Source organism: Myotis daubentonii, chromosome 3 (genome assembly GCF_963259705.1).
Source record: "Myotis daubentonii chromosome 3, mMyoDau2.1, whole genome shotgun sequence".
Taxonomy (NCBI): Eukaryota; Metazoa; Chordata; class Mammalia; order Chiroptera; family Vespertilionidae; genus Myotis; species Myotis daubentonii.
In genome coordinates, this window is record NC_081842.1 from 56,884,045 (window position 1) to 56,905,946 (window position 21,902).

At 47.9% G+C, this 21,902-nt stretch overlaps 1 protein-coding gene across 19 annotated transcripts in view; it reads right to left on the minus strand.

Moving 5' to 3' along the window:
• The window catches only part of KALRN (kalirin RhoGEF kinase), a 646,808-nt gene that overhangs the window by 410,175 nt on the left and 214,731 nt on the right, over positions 1-21,902 (minus strand). For all 19 annotated transcript variants that reach the window (XM_059687615.1, XM_059687614.1, XM_059687613.1 and 16 more), the window contains exon 4: positions 264-456. In XM_059687615.1, coding sequence (XP_059543598.1) covers positions 264-456 — 193 coding nt within the window. The remainder of the gene's footprint in view (positions 1-263; positions 457-21,902) is intronic.

Sequence of the window (21,902 nt, forward strand, 5' to 3'; positions counted from 1 at the left end):
ATTACAAAGTTGCCCCCAGAAACAACTGTCCTAATTTACATACTCACCAATAGTACACAGAATTGCCTACTGACACTGTGCAATTAGGACAATCTCTTGGTCCTCTTATTCCTCTCTAGATACTAACCGGTAAAGCCACAGTAGCCAAGGACTCCAGAAATACCAGCCATAGACATGGGTACCGTAGGGTGGATGGAGAAGCACAGTGCGAAATGTGTGGGTGGCGGAAGGGAAAGGGGTGCTCAGAGAGCGGTCTGGCTCACCTCAAAGATGAATTTGGAGCTGCCAAAGTTGGTCTTCTGTTTCTGCCAGAAGTTGTCGGGTTTAATGATGAGGGCCACATGGATCTCGGCTGGAAAGGCTTCCTGCAGCGTCTTGAGGAGGGGCTTGATGAGGTCCCACTTGGAGCCCCGCATGTCGATGATGACGGTGAAGCCACGTTTGCACACGTCCTCACTGTGGGGGGTCAGAGGTCCGGCATGGTCACTCTGGGCAGCCGAGACTTTGAAGTACACAGTCCAAAAGCATCCAGAAATCTGCATTCCTTTTAATCGGGGCCACCCTTCCAACTTCACGCCAGGTCTGCGGGCTGCCTTCCAATCCCACTAAAAATGCACTGCCTCAGAAGACCTTCCTGGCTTAACCCCATCTGCTGCAGGGTGTCTGCCTTCTCCTAGCACTCAGCAAATGACTCAGCCTTCCCTATAGTCATTGGCGCTTGATGGGGTGTTTACTGTTTGGGTATTCCAATTTCTGTTTGATTTTACATTTAGTTTTTGTCTCTTTCGCTCCTGGGAGGAATCATGTTTTCCCTATTTGAAGACAAGCCCTGTACCAACAGGGACCCTGAGGCCCTAATATCTGAGATGGAAAATCCTTGGCATGAGGGCTGCCCTTCCCCACGCCCAGAGCAATGGCAGTCACTGGTACACTTTACCACTGAACCCAAACAGAGCCAAAGAATCTTTTTCAATAAAAGATTCCAGGCTGATTCTATTCGTTGATAAGAGATGGTACACAAAGTATGAATAAGGCATATTTGTCACCACTATATTTAAGACGTATTACTTGTAGTTCGAATGTTTGTTAACTTATAAAAATCAGGTTGTTGCCAGGCCAGTGTGGCTCAATGGTTGAGCACTGACCTATGAACCAGAAGGTCGCGGTTCGATTCCTGGTTGGGGCACATGCCCGGGGGGCGGGCTCAATCCCTGGTGTGTTCCATGCTGGAGGCAGCTGATCAGTGATTCTCTCTCATCACTGATGTTTCTCTCTCTCCCTCTCTCCTCTCTCTCTCTCTCCCTTCCTCTCTGAAATCAATAATATATACATTAAAAAAAAATCAGATTGTTGAGTCATGCTGATTACTCACAGACGGCCAAATGTGGGACTGATGAAAAAGATGGATACAGTCTGTTGTCTCGTGTACTTCCATTATAAGAGTCGGGGTATGAATAAGGCACACCAATCTTATTCTTACTTTAGGAAGTTAAGAGAGGGGAAGCTACTCCTAAAATCAAGGCCAGAAGAAGTGACAGTGACCATCTTGAAAACCAAAACTAAGCAGCCTAAGTGAATCAATCAAGATGTTGCTATGTAACTTATTAAAGAGCAAAGTTTATTTAAGCACTTGGACTTCATAACTCCTAAGAATCAGAATGGGAGGAAAAAGTTAAAATAGTTACAACATAGCAGTTTGTCAGAAAGTTTATGTTTTGGTAGTTAGAGGCTCTTCTCTTCTTCTTGGCTTATTTAACCTATCCATTTATTTTAGAACTAAAAATATACTTTGGGTGTTTCACATTCTTATATAAACCCTGGTGTAGAATTTCCTTAGGGTCTTTCACTTAATTTTCCTATTCCCTGGATTGTACTGGCATAAACCACTGTGCATGTTACATGACCCACAGATGTGTGCCTCCACCAACCAACCGCTTACCACTACTGGAGGTAAGGCCGCAATGGGAAGAATTAAGCCACAAATGGAAACAGAATACCTTTTCCGGCTTCATTCTCAAATCTCAACAGTGATGAGAATGGCAGCCTGGTGAAGACACCACAGCCGCCATGACCGTGTGAATGTCTCCAGCATAAGGCAACTTCCATGGGCCTCCCAGTTAGATGGGGAACTGCCCAGGCAGGAGACTTTCCATTTCTTCTTGCTGATACAAAGGACTAGACTCAGCATGGAAGTTCTGTTTCTCCCAAATCGGTGTCAACAAGTGGCCAGAGTCATCCATACATAATTTTCTCTGATCTATTGTATGAAAGCAATGTGCCATTTTCCTAAATTATGGAATTTCTTTCCCATTATTAAAGAAACACCTGCTAAATACAGAAAACTTCCAAGATTTATGTAAGAGATGCTAATGACAGGAATTTTTAACACTCTGTCCTATTTCCCTCCAATCTTCTTTGTGCATGTAATTTTCATACCAGAAAGTGTTCTACTTTTCACAGTAACATAGAGTTTTTTCCCTTGTTTAAAACGTCTTTGAAGCTGGCACACCAAATGAGACATAGTCCATCCATCTGTACCTTGACCATGCCTTATGTAACCATTCTCATTACTACTTTGCAGAAAGACATATTAGTTTACATGTTATGCACGAGCGTCCCAGCAGCGCATGACATGCCCTCTGCCCCCTTACTATACCCTCATCAGCACTGAAATCTTTGCCCATTTAAATTTGCACCTCTCTGTTTACTATCTAGAGCTCATTGGCCTGGAAGTATTTCTTCTGTGACCTACCTATGCAGTTCTTTTATCCACTTTTCTACTGGGATTTAATGACTTTTCTCTTTGAGCTTAGTTTTGTTCAACTTGACTCACATCTGTTGCATGCCCACTTACGTCAGGTGCTGCAAGGTACCTGTAGGTCTTACCTTTCCTTTGATATGACCAACTTCTTTGTGCACCTGCTCCATCCCTGTTGCCATAATTGTGCTGACATGAGAAACCACCATCTCTAGCAACAGTTGGTGTTGCTACCAAGAGCTGGAGTCTGACTATCCCAGCATCTAAGTGGGGTAGCAGGTTTCTGACAACTACAGTAGAAACAGGTACTAACATTCTTCAGAAGTTCTCACTAAGGCAGGAGATGGGGAGAGAGGCCCCTGGGAGCTAATGTAATCGGCATCTCTGTGAGACAGCCTGGTCTCTCAAGGTGCTTTGTGTTTGGTTTCAAGTAAGAGGCAGAGCTGGGGGAGGGAAAAGAACTTCTCACTAGATGCTTATTCTATGCCAGGGACTGTGGTTGGGCACTTGACAGACAATATTGCACTATCCTCACAATACCTTATAAACTTGGCATGTAACCCCCATGTAAGAGACAATGAAATTGAGGCACAGAACTTGCTGAAGGTCACAGGACTAGCAAGTGGCTAAGCAAATAATCAGAACCAGGGCTGTTGACTGTAACGCCCACACTCGGGTCACTATATTCTATTACACCCCACCACCATCGCCACTGTGAGTGGTGTGTTGGTCATAGGTGGTGGGGGTTAAGGGTCAGCAATGCAAGGATTAATGAGGGAGCTCATAGGAGATGAGGGAAATTGTGGCAAGGAGTCCAAATGAATGACCTGTATTCTGCAGTCTGCAATATTACAGAATCACAGACGCCGAGGAGCATGGCATACTGAGAAAGTTCAAGTAATTCACTCTAGTTTAGGCATAAGGGTAGGGAAGAGATTGATGCTCTGAGTGCTTCTGACAGCCCTATTCCAGGCTTGGCCTCCCCTTGCATACCCTCCCCTCTCCCACCCCACCCTGAGGCCAAGGAGACTTGCCCAGATGAAGTCTGTACTGTACCTTCACCCCCTTGTAAATGAAGCTCCTATTACCTGAAACCCTAAAATTCTCTGCCCGAGGGGCCCTTAGCCTACACCCTGGGCCCTTGTGTAGCTGGACCCCAGGTCTAATCCTCTAAGGCCGTGGTCAGCAAACTGTGGCTCCCGAGCCACATGCGGCTTTTTGGTCCCTTGAGTGTGGCTCTTCCACAAAATACTATGTGCGGGCGCACGTACAGTGCGATTGAAACTTTGTGGCCCATGCGCAGAAGTCGGTTTTCGGCCTGGGCGAGTCTGTTTTGAAGAAGTGCTGTTGATATGTGGCTCTGTTGACTAATGAGTTTGCCGACCACTGCTCTAAGGCAAGTAGCACCATCAGCATGAGCACACCTAGGCCTGAGGGGTGGCAAAAGGTTGCTATTTGCAAAGGTGTGGCTAGAACATGGATGTTTGAGCTGGAGATTCCACATGCATGCGAGACCCCCCTTCCCGCTACCCCTGCACAGTGGAAGACAGAGCTGGACAGTAGGCACGGAGAGGCAGAGCATGGCCTGGGACTGGTCTCCCTCTGCTGCCAAGTTCTGCAGGGAACTCGGGAGTCCAACAAGGCTGGCCTCTCTGTCACTATGAAGGTATATCAGTCAAGGTAGAAGGATAGAACGTGTTTAATTTAACAGTTTGTTAGCCTATATTAATTTCCATTACTGAGACAGAGGGTATGTGTGTTTCCATTTGTACTCCAGAGAAGAGGCAGGAATGGAAGCAGGTCTCGAATAAGGATGGTGGGAGTGCTGGATTTATCCTGAGGACAATTGGGGGACCACCACCAGGGAGTTTGGAAAGATTGCCTCCAGCTGTGTAGACAGGGAGTATGCTGGGCTCAGCCAGAGGGAGTGGCAATGGCAGAATCAGAGGAGCCACATCCTCTGAATATTGGTAAGTCCTCCTAGTGCAAATGTCCTTGGGCTGCCCCACCTAAAGCTGCAACTGTCACCCAGCCTCCCCTCCCCACCCTCCCCTCCCCACCCCTCCCTCCCTCCCCGGACTTATTTTTTCTTAGCATTTACTACCATCTGGATCATATATTTTACTTATTCATGTATTGTCCGTCTTCCCTCACTAGAAAATAAACTCCATGAGGGCAGGGTCTTGTGTGCATTCAGTGCTGGATGCCCAGTGGCTAACACAGTGCCTGGTATGCGCTGAGACACAATACGCTGCAGAAGCAGAGGCAGCATTAATGGATATGGAATCTGGAACCACCCCTCCTCAGTCTAAATCCCAGCTCCATCGTTTCCTTATTGGGAAACCTTAGGCAAGTCGCTTTCAACCTCTGTGCCTCAGTTCCTGCCTGTAAAACATGAATCATAGCAACTACATCACAGGGGTATTTTTAGGGCTAAGTTTAATATACATAAAGCACTGACGATGGTGCCAGGCACGTGGTCTGGACGATGTAGTCTTAGCTGCTGTAGGAGACACTGTTGGTGTCCCACTGAGGGCTCCTCTATTGCCCACTGTGCCCAGCCCCAGCTCTGACAGCATTGCAGCCATCAGCTTACACCTGCACCATCTCTGAGGACTTGCTGATGGGCTCCATGTCTCCAAGAGACAAGTGGGAGGTTATACCCACACCCCAGGGAGGGCAGTGACTCTCTTATAAAGGGTGCCAAAGCTCAGACTCTTTACCTTAACGCAGAGTGACTCTGAAGTGTGATGAGGCTCCAGAGCTTCCGCATTCTCCCAGTAGATCTCTGACTAGACTGAGACCACATCCTTGCTTGGTCCTTCCCCAGTAGGCCTCTGACTAGACTGGGACCCCATCCTTGCTCGGTCCTTCCTCTTTCCTACTCTGTTTCTCCAACCCCCTATTCCCTCACAAGTTTTTCCTGAAGAGAATGCCCTTACTAAATCATTTGCTCCTAAAGCCGTGTCTCAAGAAACACAGCCTAAGATCGTTATTTTTATTATTGTATTATTAAATATTAATAACTAGAGGCCCGGTGCACAAAATTTGTGCATGGGTAGGATTCCTAGACCTGGCTGGCAATCAGGGCCAATCAGTGGGGTGACCAGCGGAGTGATTGCAGGGCCCCTGCTGGCACCTGCTTTGGCTGGCCTGGTGCCGCCTGCTCATTGGCCCCACCTGGCACCTGCCTTGGCTGGCCTGGGGCCTGTGGACAGCTCCTATGTTGAGCGCCTGCCCCCTGGTGGTCTGTGCACATCATAGCAACTGGTTGTTCCACCGGTCATTCAGCTGATTGTTCTGCCGTTCAGTCAATTTGCATAATAGGCTTTTATCATATAAGACTAGAGGCCCGGTGCACAAAAATTTGTGCACTGGGGGGGGAGGGGAGGTCCCTCAGCCCAGCCTGTGCCCCTCGCAGTCTGGGACCCCTCAGGAGATAACAACCTGCTGGCTTAGGCCTGCTCCCGGGTGGCAGAGGGCAGGCCCAATCCCTAGGTGCAGCCCCTGGTCAGGCTCAGAGCAGGGCCGATTGGGGAGTTGGGGTGCCGCCCCCTGTCATGCACAGAGCAGGGCGGATTGGGAGGTTGCGATACCACCCTCAGTCACGCTCAGGGTAGGGCCAATTGGGGGGTTGGGGCACCGCCCCCTGTCACACTCAAGGCAGGGTCGATAGGGAGGTTGTGGCGCCACCCCCTGTCACGCACAGAGCAGGGCCAATCAGGGGGTGGGGGTGCTGCCCCCTGTCACGCACAGAGCAGGGCCGATCAGGGGGTTGGGGAGCTCCCCCCTGTCACTCACAGAGTAGGGCCGAAAGGGGAGTTGGGGCACCGCCCCCTGTCACACACAGAGCAGGGCGGATCAGGGGGTTGGGGCACTGCCCTCTATCACCCACAGAGCAGGGCCAATCAGGGGGTTGGGGCGCTGCCACTCTCACACTCAGGGCAGGGCCGATGGGGAGGTTATGGCTCTATCCCATCACACACAGAGCAGGGCCCGTGGGGGAGGGGGGTTGGGGCACCGCACCCTGTCACACACAGAGCAGGGCCGATCAGGGGGTTTGGGCGCTGCCCCCTGTCATGCTGATCCCAGTGCCGGGAGGCCTCGCAGCTCCGCTGATCCTGGTGCTGGGAGGCATATTACCCTTTTACTATATAGCATAGAGACCTGGTGCACGGGTGGGGGCCGGCTGGTTTGCCCTGAAGGGTGTCCTGGATCAAGGTGGGGGTCCCCACTGGGGTGCTTGGCCAGCCTGGGTGAGGGGATGATGGCTGTTTGCAACTGGTCACACATCCTTCAGGGTGGGGGTCCCCACTGGGCCTGGCCAGTCTGGGTGAGGGGCTGAGGGCTGTTTTCAGGCTGTTGGGTGACTGAAGCTCCCAACCGCTCCTTTTTTTCTTTTCTTTCCTTTTTTATTCTGGGCCTGCTTTAGCTCTGGCTCCAGCTCTGAGGCCTCTGCTGCTGGGAAAGTGGAAACCCTCGGGCCCAGACTTGTTTGTGTTCTATAATCGAAACTCTGTATCAACTCCAGCTCTGAGATTCCGGCTCACTGAAAGCAGGTTTCTGGGGTTTTGTTTAGCTTCTATATTTGTAACTATGTTTCAAACTGCCCGCTCAGAGGCCGGCAAGGCAGGCGGGGAACGTTGGAGTCCGCTGTCACTGAAGCAAGCAAGCCTCATTCATGTTCGCTTTAAGCTGCCTGGCTGGCAGTTAATTTGCATATCTCGCTGATTAGCCAATGGGAAGGGTAGCGGTCGTACGCCAATTACCATGTTTCTCTTTTATTAGATAAGATAATGAAAATATAAATCATATTTCATATATAAATGAAATTCTGAAGGTAATTTGATGTACCGTCTGGAGATTTAAAAAGAAAGGTGGGTTGCAAATCTTGATCAGGGAGTCATACTGTGCTTGGCACCTAGTAAGTGCTCAATAACATTTGCTGAATGAATAAACCCACAAATGGTGGTAGTGGATGTGCACAGAATAGAGTGAGATCACCCAGTGAAAACGAGTGAGATCAGACGAACCATCTTCTGAGTCAAGGATAGAACATCGACGGAATATCAATGTTTAAGAGATGAGAGAAGAACATAGATGAGCCTGAGGAAAACATGCAGGGAGGCTGGAGAAAACCTGGAGAGGAGTGCAGTTAAGGAAACCAGGGAGGGGAGGATTTCAGGAGGAACAGGTGTCAGCTGCTGCAGAGAGGTGGGTCATTAACTGAGATCAGAACCACTTCATCCAGCACCTGAGCGGCCAGGGTCAGGGGTCAGGGAGTTTCGGTGGGGTGCGGGGCAGGACCTAGGTGGGAGTTGGGATCAGTCTTTTTAGCTGATCCCTGGGATGACTGGAGGAAATGTCACCAGAGGCAGTTTTGGGTGCACGCCCACCTCTTGGCCCTGTCTCCTTGACTCCAGAAGTGACCAAGGTTTGCACACTACTCTTTGGTGACCCCAAGCCCCACAGGGGCTCCCCAGCTTGCCTCTTTCCCAAGCCTCCACGCCCCCAGAAATCTCTTCCTCTCGCTCAGTGTGCTCACATGCGGAGCAGTTTGAGCAACCAAGTTACACTGAAATATAACTAACAGGTAGCCCTCCTCTTCCCTTTAGATTATTTACCTTTTAAAAGATATTAGTCCTGCCCTAACTGGTTTGACTCAGTGGATAGAGCGTCGGCCTGCAGTCTCAAGGGTCCCAGGTTCAATTCTGGTCAAGTGCATATACCTTGGTTGTTGGCACATACCCAGTAGGGAGTGTGCAGGAGGCAGCTGATCGATGTTTCTCCCTCATCAATGTTTCTAACTCTCTATCCCTCTCCCCTCCCCTCTGTAAAAAATCAATAAAATATATTTTAAAATAAAATAATAAAAAATAAATAAAATAAAAGATATTAGTCCAAATCAAGTTTTCAGGGGCTGAATCTTTGCACTGTGTACTTTGAGGATGGGGACATAGAAAGGTGAAGCTTGGGACACCAGGCCTTTAAATCCACTGAGAAGGTGGAAGGAGAGTGAGTGACCCTCCCATCTCCCAGCCCCAACTTCACAGGGAGAATGCAGCCCCTGCCCCATCACCCTGCCCCACTACTTCCCATCTGGGGCTCAAGACCTGGGCCCCCTTGGCCAGCTTCTCGCCCTCTGTGATAAATTCCACTCCCTTCAAACTGAGCTGGGAACTGTTTTTCACAGGCCTTCAGGGGGTCTCAGCCCAGAACGTAAACATGCTGGATGACCGGATGATTGATCAGATATTTCTTGTACTCAGTTCTACACCATTTGTTCCTTTGTTCATTACATGTCGCTGGGGCTGTTTGCACTCAGCGAGCCTGTGTTATCTCAAAAAAAGCATTGTCACGGCTTTATGCCGATGTTTTTTCCTCTTTAGTGACTTTCACTACCATGTAGGACACATTTAAAATGAAGATCTGAGGATTCCCTTTCAGATACTCTGATAAAAATCAGCCTGGGACGAGGCCCAGGAGTCCCCCACGTGATCCCAGGACAACACCTAGATGCTCGTAAGTGTGGTTGGTGAGAGTTGAATGATAAGGACTCACTCTGTCTAAATCAGATTAGCATAGGTATTAACAAATAGCAGGTCACACACAAATATATCAGACAGAACAACAAAATTCAATCAGAACAACATCTCCAAGGTGAGCAAAAAGGTGAGCAGCGGTCTCTCGAACAGAGTCATCCATCGTAAGCACAGACTCGGGAGGGTTTCTCTGGTTCTCTGCAAAGGAGCTCCTCTCTCTCGGCCTCAGGAGGCTTTCCTTATAGGCTGGCAGCTGGTCTCCCACTGTAACTGTCTGAGCTCAGCCAGATGCCCCCTGGAGAGCTGCGTTCTGGGCTTCCCTCTCTACTTCTAACTTGCTATGAAATCACCATGGAGTTTCTGCTTCTTATCATACACCTAACCTGACAGCCTCGTCGAAAACTTCTGGGGAAGACCTGGATGTCCCTCTGGGTGCTCAGAGGTCCTGCCCACATCCGATGCCCCAGAGTCCGCTCCTGACCCACTGAGGGGGACATCTGGGAGGGCTGCCCCAGGTCTGACTGGTCCAGGTGAGGGGCCTCAGTAGTGGGTAATAAGGAACCAATGAATAGGGGTCACTCTGACCCTCTGTACTCCTGGTAGCCCCCATGCCTAGCAGAGATCACAATTCAGCAGCCCACTACTGAACCCAAAGTGGTTTTATTAGGCACAGTTCTCGTTTGTAATGCTTTCAAGTGTCTTCAGAGAAGGCTGAAGCGCTCCATTCTTTAAAGCTCTCCTGGCTCATTCCCACACTCACATGACTGGTCTGCTTGCTGGCCTTTGAATGTCCCTCCTGTTTTAGCTGATGTTATTACCCCAGCCCTGTGTCACACATTAGGATTCTCAATTAGTTTAGGGCGCTCTGGGACCTGGACAGCAGGATGAGCAGCTGCCAGCGACAACCCCAGGCCAGGACTTCACTCTGGGTTGGAGGTCTGGCCTCAGGGAGCCCAGTGCCACTTCCTTCCAATACCTGCTTCCTCACCTCCTCCCCGGGTCCCTGGCCACGGGAAGCCAGACTGTGCCTCTGGATTCCATTCCAGCCACAGCAGTGAACCACTCCGGATACTTCCCATTGTCATCTGTCCAAAGGGTTGGATATAACTGCTTCCTTCTCCCCGGGGTCTTTCCTGATGTCCTCTGTCAGAGTGCTTCCCCAAAATTAAACACACAGCCTATACTACCCACACCTCTCTTAACGCCTTTAGTAATTTCAATTTTGCATTACACTTTGCCTTCTCATCCCTCTATGTCTTTATGCTTGCCCACCTCAACCCCATCTTCCCTCTTTTTTTTTGATAACTTCTCACATTTTGAGTTCAATTCACATGCCTCTTCCTCCAAGAAGTCTACGCTTATTGATACTTTTCCTCTCCATCCCCTTCCATCCCCGATGGGATAAGGGCTCTCCCCATGCACTGCCATCACCTTGTGGCAGTTGTCCTGTGGGGTAACTACAGCCAGGCTCTGGCTGCTCAATCTCTGTACCCCTTACAGAGATTTATATGACTCAATAAGAGCCTGATTAGGAAGGTGCTGCATAAATAATATTGTGCCATCTAAATAGATCATATGATCCATTAATTAACTTATTCATTCAACAAATATTTACTGAGCACTCACTTTGTGGCTGGCCCTCTGCTAGGAACTAGGGATATAAATAGAAACAAGACACAAACATGAAGGTTAAATTCTAGGGGGAGAGATGGACATAGACAGTAGCTAAACAGAATAAGTGCAAATTGTGCTAAGTCTTAAGAACTTATCAGGTCATCAGGACAGGCCACTATGAGGAGCTAACAATTTAAGCAGAGACCAAAACTATGAGAAGGAACTAGTGAATGGGGACAAAAAAAAGAATAATGCAGGCAGAGGGGGAAGCCTGTGCAAAAGGCCCTAGGTAGAAAAGAGCCTGTATGCTGGCTGCTGCTCCACTGCAGTAAGGAAGCAGAGGTGGTGAAGTGCAGTAAGGAAGCAGGAGGCCAGCAGCCAGCCCAGGGCTGGAGCGCTAAATCTTGAGGAGCTCGGAACCTCAAGCGAGAGAAATAGAAAATGAGAGTCAAACTACGAAACGGAGCAGCTGTTTTTGATAAAAATGGGACATACACATATATTAATGGTAAGAGCTAATTTTATTGCACACATGAGAGTCTATCTTTGCTAAGCATTTTATATGCATTATCTTATTGATTCCTCATGTCAAACTCCCAAGTCACTGCTGTCATTATCCTGCCTTATAGTTAAGGAAACTGAGGTTCAAAGAGGTTGAGTAAGGTTCGTAAAGCCACCAGGAAGAGGTAAAATCAGTATTTGAATCTGATCTGTGTGATTCCAGGATCTGTTGGGCTACCTTGCCTCAAAGAGACACAGGGTGCTTGAACTTGAAGAAACTTTCATGCTTATTCTTGCTAATCTTCATTTGTGTGCTGAGGGCAGCAAGTTCCAGTGGAAAGAAGGGACTTGCTCAGGGTCACACCATTGGGTGGATGTTTGGGCCATTTGGACCAGACACCCAAGTGTCAATCTCCCTGCTTCAGGTCCTCTATTAAGCCACAAGGACTCTGGAACTAAGAGGAAGAAAAATCCTCCTAGACATCAAGTAGTCTGGTTTGGGGACCCGGGGCACCCTGTGTTGAGTGCTGAAACCCCTTTCCCAGGAATGAGGACCACCCTGCTCCTGGTTTCCACTGTGATGCCGCCTATGAACATCTGGAAGATCCTCACTTGAAACAGCTGTTGGAAAAAATATAACATTTCTCCATCATGATGACAGGTGGGGTGGTGGAATAGAGAGCTGTAATGAGCACCACCCCAGCAGACCAGGCCAGGGGGCAGCAAGACTTTCTGCTTAGTATGGGCTGCTGGGCTGTTCAGTTGGTGACAGTTGTGGAGTGGGGGGTGTCAGCCATGTGGGTGTCAGAATCTTAGGGTGGGAGCCCAGGAATGCACAGTGCTTGAGTTGTGATGGAGCAGAAGGGACCTTCAAATCAGACCTAATCACTAAGCTGTCCAGGGAAGGTGGGTGACAAAGTGATCACTGGGGTAGAGGGTTAGAAAGAGCAGCGGGTGATGGAGCAAAGGGCAGTTGAGTGAAGGACTTCCTGCTGACTGAGGGCAGCACGGGCCCTGCCACACACAACGCCGGCCCTGTAGGGGCAAGCAGGGTGGTCAGTGCCGGGAATGTGGAGGGATGCCTGAGGTCTTACCTACAGAGCATGCATAGCCTTTACCTCTGGAGACAGCTCAGAGAGCAGAAACCAGTAAAGGAGGAAGAGTAGCCCAACAAGTCACTAACTTCACACTTTTCCCCAGAGCTGTGCTGTAGCCATGTCTTCCCGAAGTCATTTCAGGAGCCAAACCCTCTGTTCAGAATTCAAGGAGACAGAAAGGGCCTGGAGTTCTAAGGAGGAAACGATTCCCCTGACCGGCTTGTGCAGAGTTCTCAGGTGGTGGGGGTCTGGCTGCAACAGCTAGATTTTGGTTCCACCCTTGCCCATCACTCTGATCTGTGTCAACCTGTTTTCTGGCCCTTATTGCTATTCTAACAGCAGCTCTACTGATTGCCCCAAACCACACCATACCCACTTTCTTAAACAACCAGAAATCAGCAGGTGTTAATGAAAAGTGTTAAAGACACATTAGCACCTGCTTTAAGGTTTCTAATTGTATAATCAGAAGCAGTAAAAAGAAGGGAGGGAGCAGTGCCTTATAGAGAGATGAGCACTCCAAGGAATGCTGTGTCCTGCATGAGTGCTGGCAGGCAGACAGTTCTCAAACTCATCCTTCACCGTGTGGAGGGCGCCTGGGTGGCTCCAAGTCCGAAAGGTGGAGAGGAGCTCAGAGAGGTGGCAGGCCTGCTTCTCCCTCAGCACTGTCCACCATCTGGCTCTCTCTCACTGTGATTCAGCCGCCATCAAGGCCCCTCAGGATCCATGTTCATCCACCCAGAGGGGTTTTGTTTGTTGTTTTTTGTTGATTTGTTTTTACAAGAAGACACTCTCTGTCCACTTTCCCTGGTCAAGATGATTACAAAGAATTTGTGTTATTGTACTCAGTTGTCAACACATCCTTTGCCTCTGCACCTGTTCCCTGTGAAGCCAGGACTGGGGGCAAAGTCAAAGGTGATGCTTTATTCTAATCCAAACCTCTTTGCAGTGAAGAGGTTCTGACTCACTGGTCTGGGGCTAGCTCAGCAGTTCTGGGCTCTGATGACTCGCATGTACAGACATGGGTAAGTTCTGCTACAGAAACGATTCTGGAGATTTCCTGGCCCATTTCCAGGTCTGGAAACTCCCCTTTGCCAGGTCCTATCCTTGACTTTGCCAGAAGCAAACCCAACTCTTGCCCCAGTCAGAGTCCCTGGGAAGCCCCCCCCCCCCCCCACCACCACCACTGGAGGCCAAATGAGAAAGACTGTCCGTTTTTCACCTTCTTAAAGCCTGCTACCCCATTCCAGCCAAAGGAAGCTGTTTAAAAACACACACAAAAACTAACAAAAGGCTCCCATTGCAAATGTGCCCCCGGCAGAAATGTGGCTGGTTCTCTTTTTTCACCGCCGGCAGGGCATGGTGAAGTATTAAATAGCACAGACGCCAAGATCACTTCCCGCATCCCCAGGTGTGGCCATAAATAGATAGGAGGCTGAAAGCACAGAGGACCTCCACCTGCAAACGGACTCTTCTTCCACGTCACCTTTAAATAAAACACTTTCTGAAAATCAAGTCTGCTCAGAAGGAACACAGGTTTGCCATCCTGAGACAGAAAAGCTGAATGCCACAGGCTGAATGCCAAAGAGAGTTCCAGAAATGGCTGGGTGACAACCAAGGAGAAACCATGCTGCCTTCCACAGGCTGGCTGCCTCTGAGGGGCCCGTGGGGTTAGCTGCATAAACCCTGGGTGTCTGCTAATCAGCCAGGTTACCTTACATCTCGAAAGCTCTGAAACACAACCGCCATTCACCAAAGGGACAGACCTGCTTTCTACAGCAGACTGGCCTGGGGAAGGGGTTTGGAAGGAGCTGCTAGGAGATGAGAGAAGAAAGAGCATGGAGACTCCTGCAGAAGGGCCAGAACCATCGCTCCTAGAAGTCTGGGGCACGCTGGCCAGAGAGGGAAGGTGGCGGGTGGGGGGGGGCGTGTTCTGGGGAGAAGGGATGGAGATTGACATATCCATTTCCGACAGCAGCTTCCTGCCCTATGTCCCACTCTCCCTCAGAGAGCGGTTCCTCCCTTCCTTCAGGGACATTCATAACATGAAGCAGAAGTGAAATGGAAACCAAAGCAGCAGAATGAAAGAAAGAATGAACTAGAAGCAAACTATGACCTCCCCACACAGCCCTGCCTTTGCGCCCCAGACAAACCTCAGGGACATGCTCCTCTGGCCGTCGCCATAGCTCCTTCTCTCCCCAGTTAGGCTGCGTGAAAATCAGTCACCTTTTGATTTAAAAAGTCATTATAACCACTGCTCAGACGTCTGTGAGTAGCAAACCAAAGATCAAGCCCACCTTCCAAAGACTGTGACCTATCTAACCGCAGCGCCTCCGTCACCATGACTGTAAGATGCAGCAGCTTTTCCAAAACGGATGACAGAGGAGAGAGAAGGCGGCTGAGCCGAGAGAGGCTGTGGTGGTGTGGCCGGTGCTGGGCCTGTGCTGCAGCTGGCCAGGAGGTAGAGTGGTTACTCTCCTTTGCTCACTCTAACCACCATTCCACCATCATCACTCTTTTTCCCCTCTTGCCTCATCCCCACCTCTCCTCACACTTTCACAGGATCCCCTACCCTCCAGTTGGGCTCCTGTTTCCTGTCAGGGCAGGCAGAATCCTCATTTATAAAACCACACACTTCCTCCAGGAAATAGTCTTTGGTCAAAAGTCACCTACAAACACCTTCCTCTCTTGCCTCCTCCTCCTTCCCTTAAGGAACAGTTGCGTTCTTGAAAGCCCAGTGCTATTTGCCCGCACATCACGTACAGGCACATGCCCCACAAACCCACCCACACAGCCACCCTCTGGGCACACCCCCCACCCCACCCCCACCCCCGGGCTTCGCCACCGCCACTGCAGCCTCCCTTCCCGCTGACACCAGGCAGGGTGGTCCCGGTGCTGATGAGGGCCCTGTGATTGACAGGGAGGAGAAAACTGTGTGATGGCTCAGGCACTAGTGCAAACCTGAGAGCAGCAAGGGAGGTCATGGAGAGCCAGACGAGGACACCTGAGACACTAAACAGGCAGGGCCCTGAGGGTTCCTCCTCATTAGCCTGCAAGTCCAGGAGCAGCGTGAGAAAGCTGGAGGACTGCTTGGCCATTCTAAGTTGGTGTGTCTGTAAAAACTAAACAAGTGCCCTGTGTATGCCCAGAATTAAACCCGGGCCTGTTTGCAGGCGTCCTAATGGGCCGCTCCATCATGGTCAGGGCTGAGGGAGGGGAAGGAGTCATTCTTGCCTTCCTCCACGTCCAAAACAGGGAGTTTCTCTTCAGCAAATGAGTTCTGAAGCCATGTCCCGTACAGGCAAACAGCCTGTGGTCTAGAGATGAGAGGTCATTCTCTTCGTGGGCAGGGGACCAGAGTGGGCGTGTCACCGCACAGGGTCCAGACCTTGCCCCAGGCACCAGGCCAAGAGGAGTTGCTGTGCAAAGCCTGGCACCTGAATTACTAGTGACGGGAACATGAAACTCCAGCTCGGACAACACAGAACAGTCTGAGACGAGAGGGAGAAAAACGCATCAGTTTTAGGGGTTTGGGTAGCTCTCTTGACCTGGAATGAGTGGCGGGGGGAGAGGGAGGCTCTGAGAGAGAGGAAACCGGAGCAGGGCCATCAGGACACCCAGGGATTACGTCAGTAAATTATCCGGAAAACATTTGTCCCAGCTGAGTCACCACAGCTCTGACAATGTGCTCCCGTCGTCTGGGCTCTGGGAGACGTGGGGCTGGCTGTCGCACTTGCTCAATTTAGACACAGATGCTCCTCCTCCGTGAGGCAGTCCACTCCAGGTGCCCAGGCACGCTCCTCCGCTCCTCCGTGCTCCATCCTCAGGCAGGGCTCTGCCTTCTCTCTGCCGCCTCAGAGCCAGTCCACCCGCCCCGGCCTGGGCACTCCCTGTGGGCACAGCCCCTCACAGAGGAAAGAGGACATCTGGAAGGAGACCTGGGTCTGGCCTCAGTGACTTTGTGTCTGGAAAAAGCCTGGCTTTGGCCCCAAGGGGGTCGGGGGTGAGACACTGCCCTCCCTCCTTGGGGAGCTCCCAATCTAAGTGAGTTCGGCCAGCTTGCAAAGTGTTGCTCTGCAAACTCCCCCAGCAAAGGAGACCCACCATCCAGGCCCTCACGAAATTCACTGTGCATCCAGGAGAGCCTTGTGGAGAATCAGAACTCAGAAGACACTGGGCCCATCACCGCTGTGTGAACATTTTCTAGATTCAGAAGTGTTACCCAAATTTTATTCAAATTATTTTGTGCTACTTAGGTGATGCTGGACTTTTAAGAAAGAAATTCTTAAGAAGTCTTTTTTATCCAAGAAGAGATGAGATCGAGTGGAACATGTTAGGGGAGTAGGCGTGCGGGGGCGGGGAGGGTGTCCTTTTAGTAAAAGCTACAGTGGCAAACTGGTACAGAGATTATCTGCAACGAGTGAGTGTATTCACCAAGGTTACACACTCAGCAACAAAAAGCCTGAGGAAGTGATGTTTTTTGTCCTCATCTTCCATGTTCAGAGAAAGAAAATAGGGTCTGGAAGGGAAGGTTTGACAAGACAGAGACTTTTATCTTAGGTGTTTGTGGCTGATGAAAACAGCAAGGGAGAAGTAGAAGTTTCGAGAGATAAGTGTGCTTGGGGCCCTATGACTTCCAATCTACGCAAGACTGAGGGCAAACAAACCAACAGGAAGGATATTTTTTTTAATTTAAAAAAAAACTTAACTTTTAAAAAGAATGTTTTAAAAAGAACGGACTTAGACATACCACATTATTTAGGCATTTGTTTTTCCCCAAAATAGCATCACTATAAAATGCTCAGTTTCAACTGGCAGTTAATACCCAGGCTATTTTCACAAATGTTATTTTATTAGATATTTACTACAGTTCTCGATGATAAATGATAGGAAACCCACTTTGTGGTTTAGGAAAAACAATTGTTGCTTAGGGTTACTTAAGTTTCAGTAACATTTTAAAAAATAAAACCTGGAAATTCCAAGGTCTAATGAGTGAGGAAAGAGCAGAATATTTTCATTTGAAGTCTCTTCACAAAAATCCATCTATATCTTCTTGAGCAGCTAAGCTAAGGTATCCCACCACTTGGTGGCAGCATATCTAAGTTGCCATAAGTGTATATAATAAAGGCAGTGTGTCTACAAAATTCGTGTTGTAATATAAAATGTCAATATCCAATATATGCTAAAAACATACACAACCCCAAACACCAGTGAAGGACACTTGATAAGACTTAACCAATGACAGGTGAAGAGAGAAATACAAAACATGCTGAAAATGATCAAATAAGGGGAAGGGAGGAACAGCCCCAAGTCTGGAACCCACCAAGTGGAAAACACACCATTCTTCCCTCATCCTTGGCTGTCTCTCCAGCATCTTTATTTCCAACATCCTAGCAAAACGAGTCTGGACCAAATTTAAATCATCCTGATGCCCTAGCATGAGTTCCAGAAAAACCTGAATGTGCTAGGACTTATTTCACCGGACATGCTGAAGTTTACCTAATCTATGTGGAACCAGAAACATGAGCTTCCTAATGAGCCTGCTATTGGTGAGCCACAGACTTCTAGATCTTAAACAAAACAAAAAACAAATTAAAATCGCTACACCTAAGCTTCAGCGGCTCCTTCAACATTGCTGCCCAGAATACAAACTCCAAGGAGGCCTCACTTTCTTGGTGGAAGGCAGATAAGGACCTCAGTCCAGATGAGCTCAGAGGAAGTTACAGTAACTTGGGGCCAAGCCAGAAGCTGACAATCAACACCCAGAGGCAAAACTAAAAAACCAGGTAAAACACAACAACCACCATTAAGTCTATCTAGATTTCATTTTAGATCTGAACTTTAATGGATGGTGCCCATTAAGAGGCCAATTAGTTAGGGAAAGTAAAAAGAACGCTAACCTCGCGGACCCCACAGGGCAGGCCTGAGGACCAATTACTCTGTCAAATCCAGGCTCAGGTTTAGGTGCAGTACACACGGCCCTTCGTCAGGGTTTCTCGATGATCATGATAGTACTGTTTGCACAGTGGGGCCTGGGCAACGATGAGCAATAAACTTAAACTTGGAGAAATTAGTAAAGGCACATTGGAAAAACACATTTGGAAATTTGGAAAACAATTTGGCAATGTGTCATCACCAGTCTTAAAATAATGTCCATGATTGCCACAAACCTATCCCAAAGAAGCCTTCTAAAAGGTAGAAAAAAGTTTATACACAAAGATGTTAACTGAGAGTTATTTATAGCAATGAAGTTTTGGAAATAACTTAGACATCAAATGATGGGGTTATAATTAAAATATGGTGCATTTCAAAACACACTATTACACATAAAAAGTTTTTCATGTTAAGAAAATATTATTATTGTATAGTGCAAAGTGGAATAAAACAAGAAGCAAAATTAAATAAACAACAGAATTCAAGTTTGTTTATAAAAAGCTATAAAGAGCCACAGATGTGACTGGTGCCCGCCACCATCTCCCATCCCCATGAGGTGGCTACTAATCACCTGAGACAGAAGTGAGGTGATGTGTGTGTCCACACTGGCACTGGCTGCAGAGGGCACTTGCAGGCTTGTAAAAGGTGCTGTATAGATTAATTATTAATGATAATCAGAGCCCAATAGCCCCAGAGCAAGAGCCAGGAGGCCTGGGGGCAGGCACACACCCAGGAGCCAGTGATGTCAAAATCTGAAGAGATCTAAGGAGAGATGATCTGAGAGCAATAAGGACTAACACCCATCTGTGAATCCGACCCAGCCTTTCAAAAGCCTCCACCTGGCAGCACTGCCTGACACAGAGAAGGTTCTGGAACTTTGGAACTGCAGGGTATTGAGAGCAAGGCTTTAGTGCCAGCACTTCATTCTAAGCTCTTCGCTGAATCGACGCTGGACTATAGTTTACCCTGATGGACTCTAGAGAAAACGGTGCCCATTTCTCTAAGACGTGTTTCTCATAAGCGAGCTTGCCACTTCCTGGCATTGGGGGTGCTGTCCACAGCAACACTGAGCTGATTTTATTTTCTCAAGCCCCTTCCTGTTCTGTCCTGGGATCCACCTTGTGAGCTGGGGACAAAAGGAACCATTTATCCAGACACAGATTCGCAAGGGCAGCTATTCCATCTAATATTTTCCCACCATATTCTCTATGTCAAGCCTGGATTCTGGAACCTGTCCCTGCCAGGAGTGCAGGGGATGAAGAGCAAAGTGGGAAAAGTGAAGAGAGGCCAACAACGTCAATTATAGCAGAGTGATGCTACCGGGTAGCAAGAGGTCGCTGAGTGTCCCCTCCTAGCAGGTGAAGGGCTCGATGACCTGTTCTGCATGCATTGCATAGTCACCTTACGGCCCCTGAGAAATAAACAGCTTTCGTTTTTCCAAGGTGAAGACTTCCCCCGCATCAGACTGAGCTGCACCCTCCCAGAGTGCACCTAAGAATTCATGTACAGAAGAGCGTGACCTAAAAGTGTGACTGAACTCATTTCAGCCTGTCAGTCAAAGGCTGTCATCCTGACCTCATGAGCCACATCAGGGAGAGCCACTGCCCAGAAGTCTCATGGTTCTGAAAAGTGCTCCCTTAGGATACCTGGAAAATGGGTTCAAAGGTCTTCTAGTCTATGATAATTCCAAATGAGATGGGTCATTTTCCAAGTATTTATTTGCCTGATTATCAATGGTGAGTTTTCACACTTGTTTGCTTCCGTTTAACACAATTTCCTGAATGCCCATCAAATGCCACATATTATTGTAAGGCCCTGGGGATACTACAGTGTCCAAGATGCATATTCACAGCTTCCCCAAACTTCTGATCGGGTGGAGGATAAAGACAAGCCTACAGGAGCTCTAACGAACTATGTGATGGGAGACAAACCCCCATATGAGCTTGTTTTTTGCTTTCCAATCCTTTGCCCATTAGGAGCCAGCAAGTACATGGAGAAGGCAAAATCGTTTCATGATTAGCTAAAACCAATTTACAAGGTGAAATTGCTATTCTAATTTGTAGAGCACATCCAAAGCCAATCGTTAAATATGTTTAGACTTTCTGCTCTCTAGGACGACCTGCTCATTTGTTTCTGCACATATAGATGATATGAGATTGCCCACATTTCAGATGTTTTAAAAATATCATTTGGGTGTTAAAAATTAAATGAAAACACACATAGGCATAGAAAAGAGGGTGAGTCAAATGTCTTTAAGAGTCCAGCTTTGGGAAATTGGTTCAGGATAAAGATATGGTTTAATTCAAAGACACCTTGACCTGAAAAATATGTTCACCTCCCTAACCTATCAAAAAGGAAAAAAGAACTCAAAACCACAACATGATTTTCAAAAATCAGTCCACACAAATATTCATGCTTAAAGATGCCCTTTATGATGTTACTTATAATATAAGAAGTTGGAAAGACCCTAAAAGTTCATTAATAGGAGAATGGTTGAGTAACAATCAGGTAGCAATTAAAGAGATGTAAAAATCTTTCACTGGCTTGCAAAAGAGATGCTTCTTATGCCAGGAAAAAGGCATAATACAAAATAAAATTTTATTTTAATTAAGTATTTTTTAAAATCAAGGATAACAAAGGCACTAGAGCAGTGGTTCTCAACCTATGGGTCGCGACCCCTTTGGGGGTCGAATGACCCTTTCACAGGGGTCACCTAAGACCATCGGAAAAAATACATATTGAATATATAATTACATATTGTTTTGTGATTAATCACTATGCTTTAATTATGTTCAATTTGTGACAATGACAATACATCCTGCATATCAGATATTTACATTACGATTCATAACAGTAGCAAAATTACAGTTATGAAGTAGCAACAAAAATAATTTTATGGTTGGGGGTCACCACAAATGAGGAACTGTATTAAAGGGTCGCGGCATTAGGAAGGTTGAGAACCATTGCACTAGAGCATCAACAAAGGTGCCTCTACATCACCAACATAGCATGACTCCACAAATGAGATTTGGTGTTAGAGACCGTCGGATCAAATCCTGGCTTCACCACTTTCTACTTGCTATGAGCCCCATTTTCAGAATAGAAAAGCAAGGGTCAGAGAGAATACTGATGGTCCCAAAGCAAGTCAATACCTGCCTCATAGAACTGTTTTTAAGAATTTTTTTTAAATAATGGATAGTATTATGCTAAGGGAAATAACCAAGTCAGAAAGAGAAAGACAAATATCACATGATCTCACTTATATGTGGAATCTAAAGAACAAAATAAACTGACGAACAAAACAGGACCAGAGGCATGGATGCATGGAACAGACAGACAGATCTCAGAGGGATGAGAGTGGGAAGGATGAGCAGAGACCGACCAAAGGATACATATGCATATATGCAGCCCATGGACACAGACAATAATGTGGCGAAGCCCTAGAGGGGGTGGGGGCAG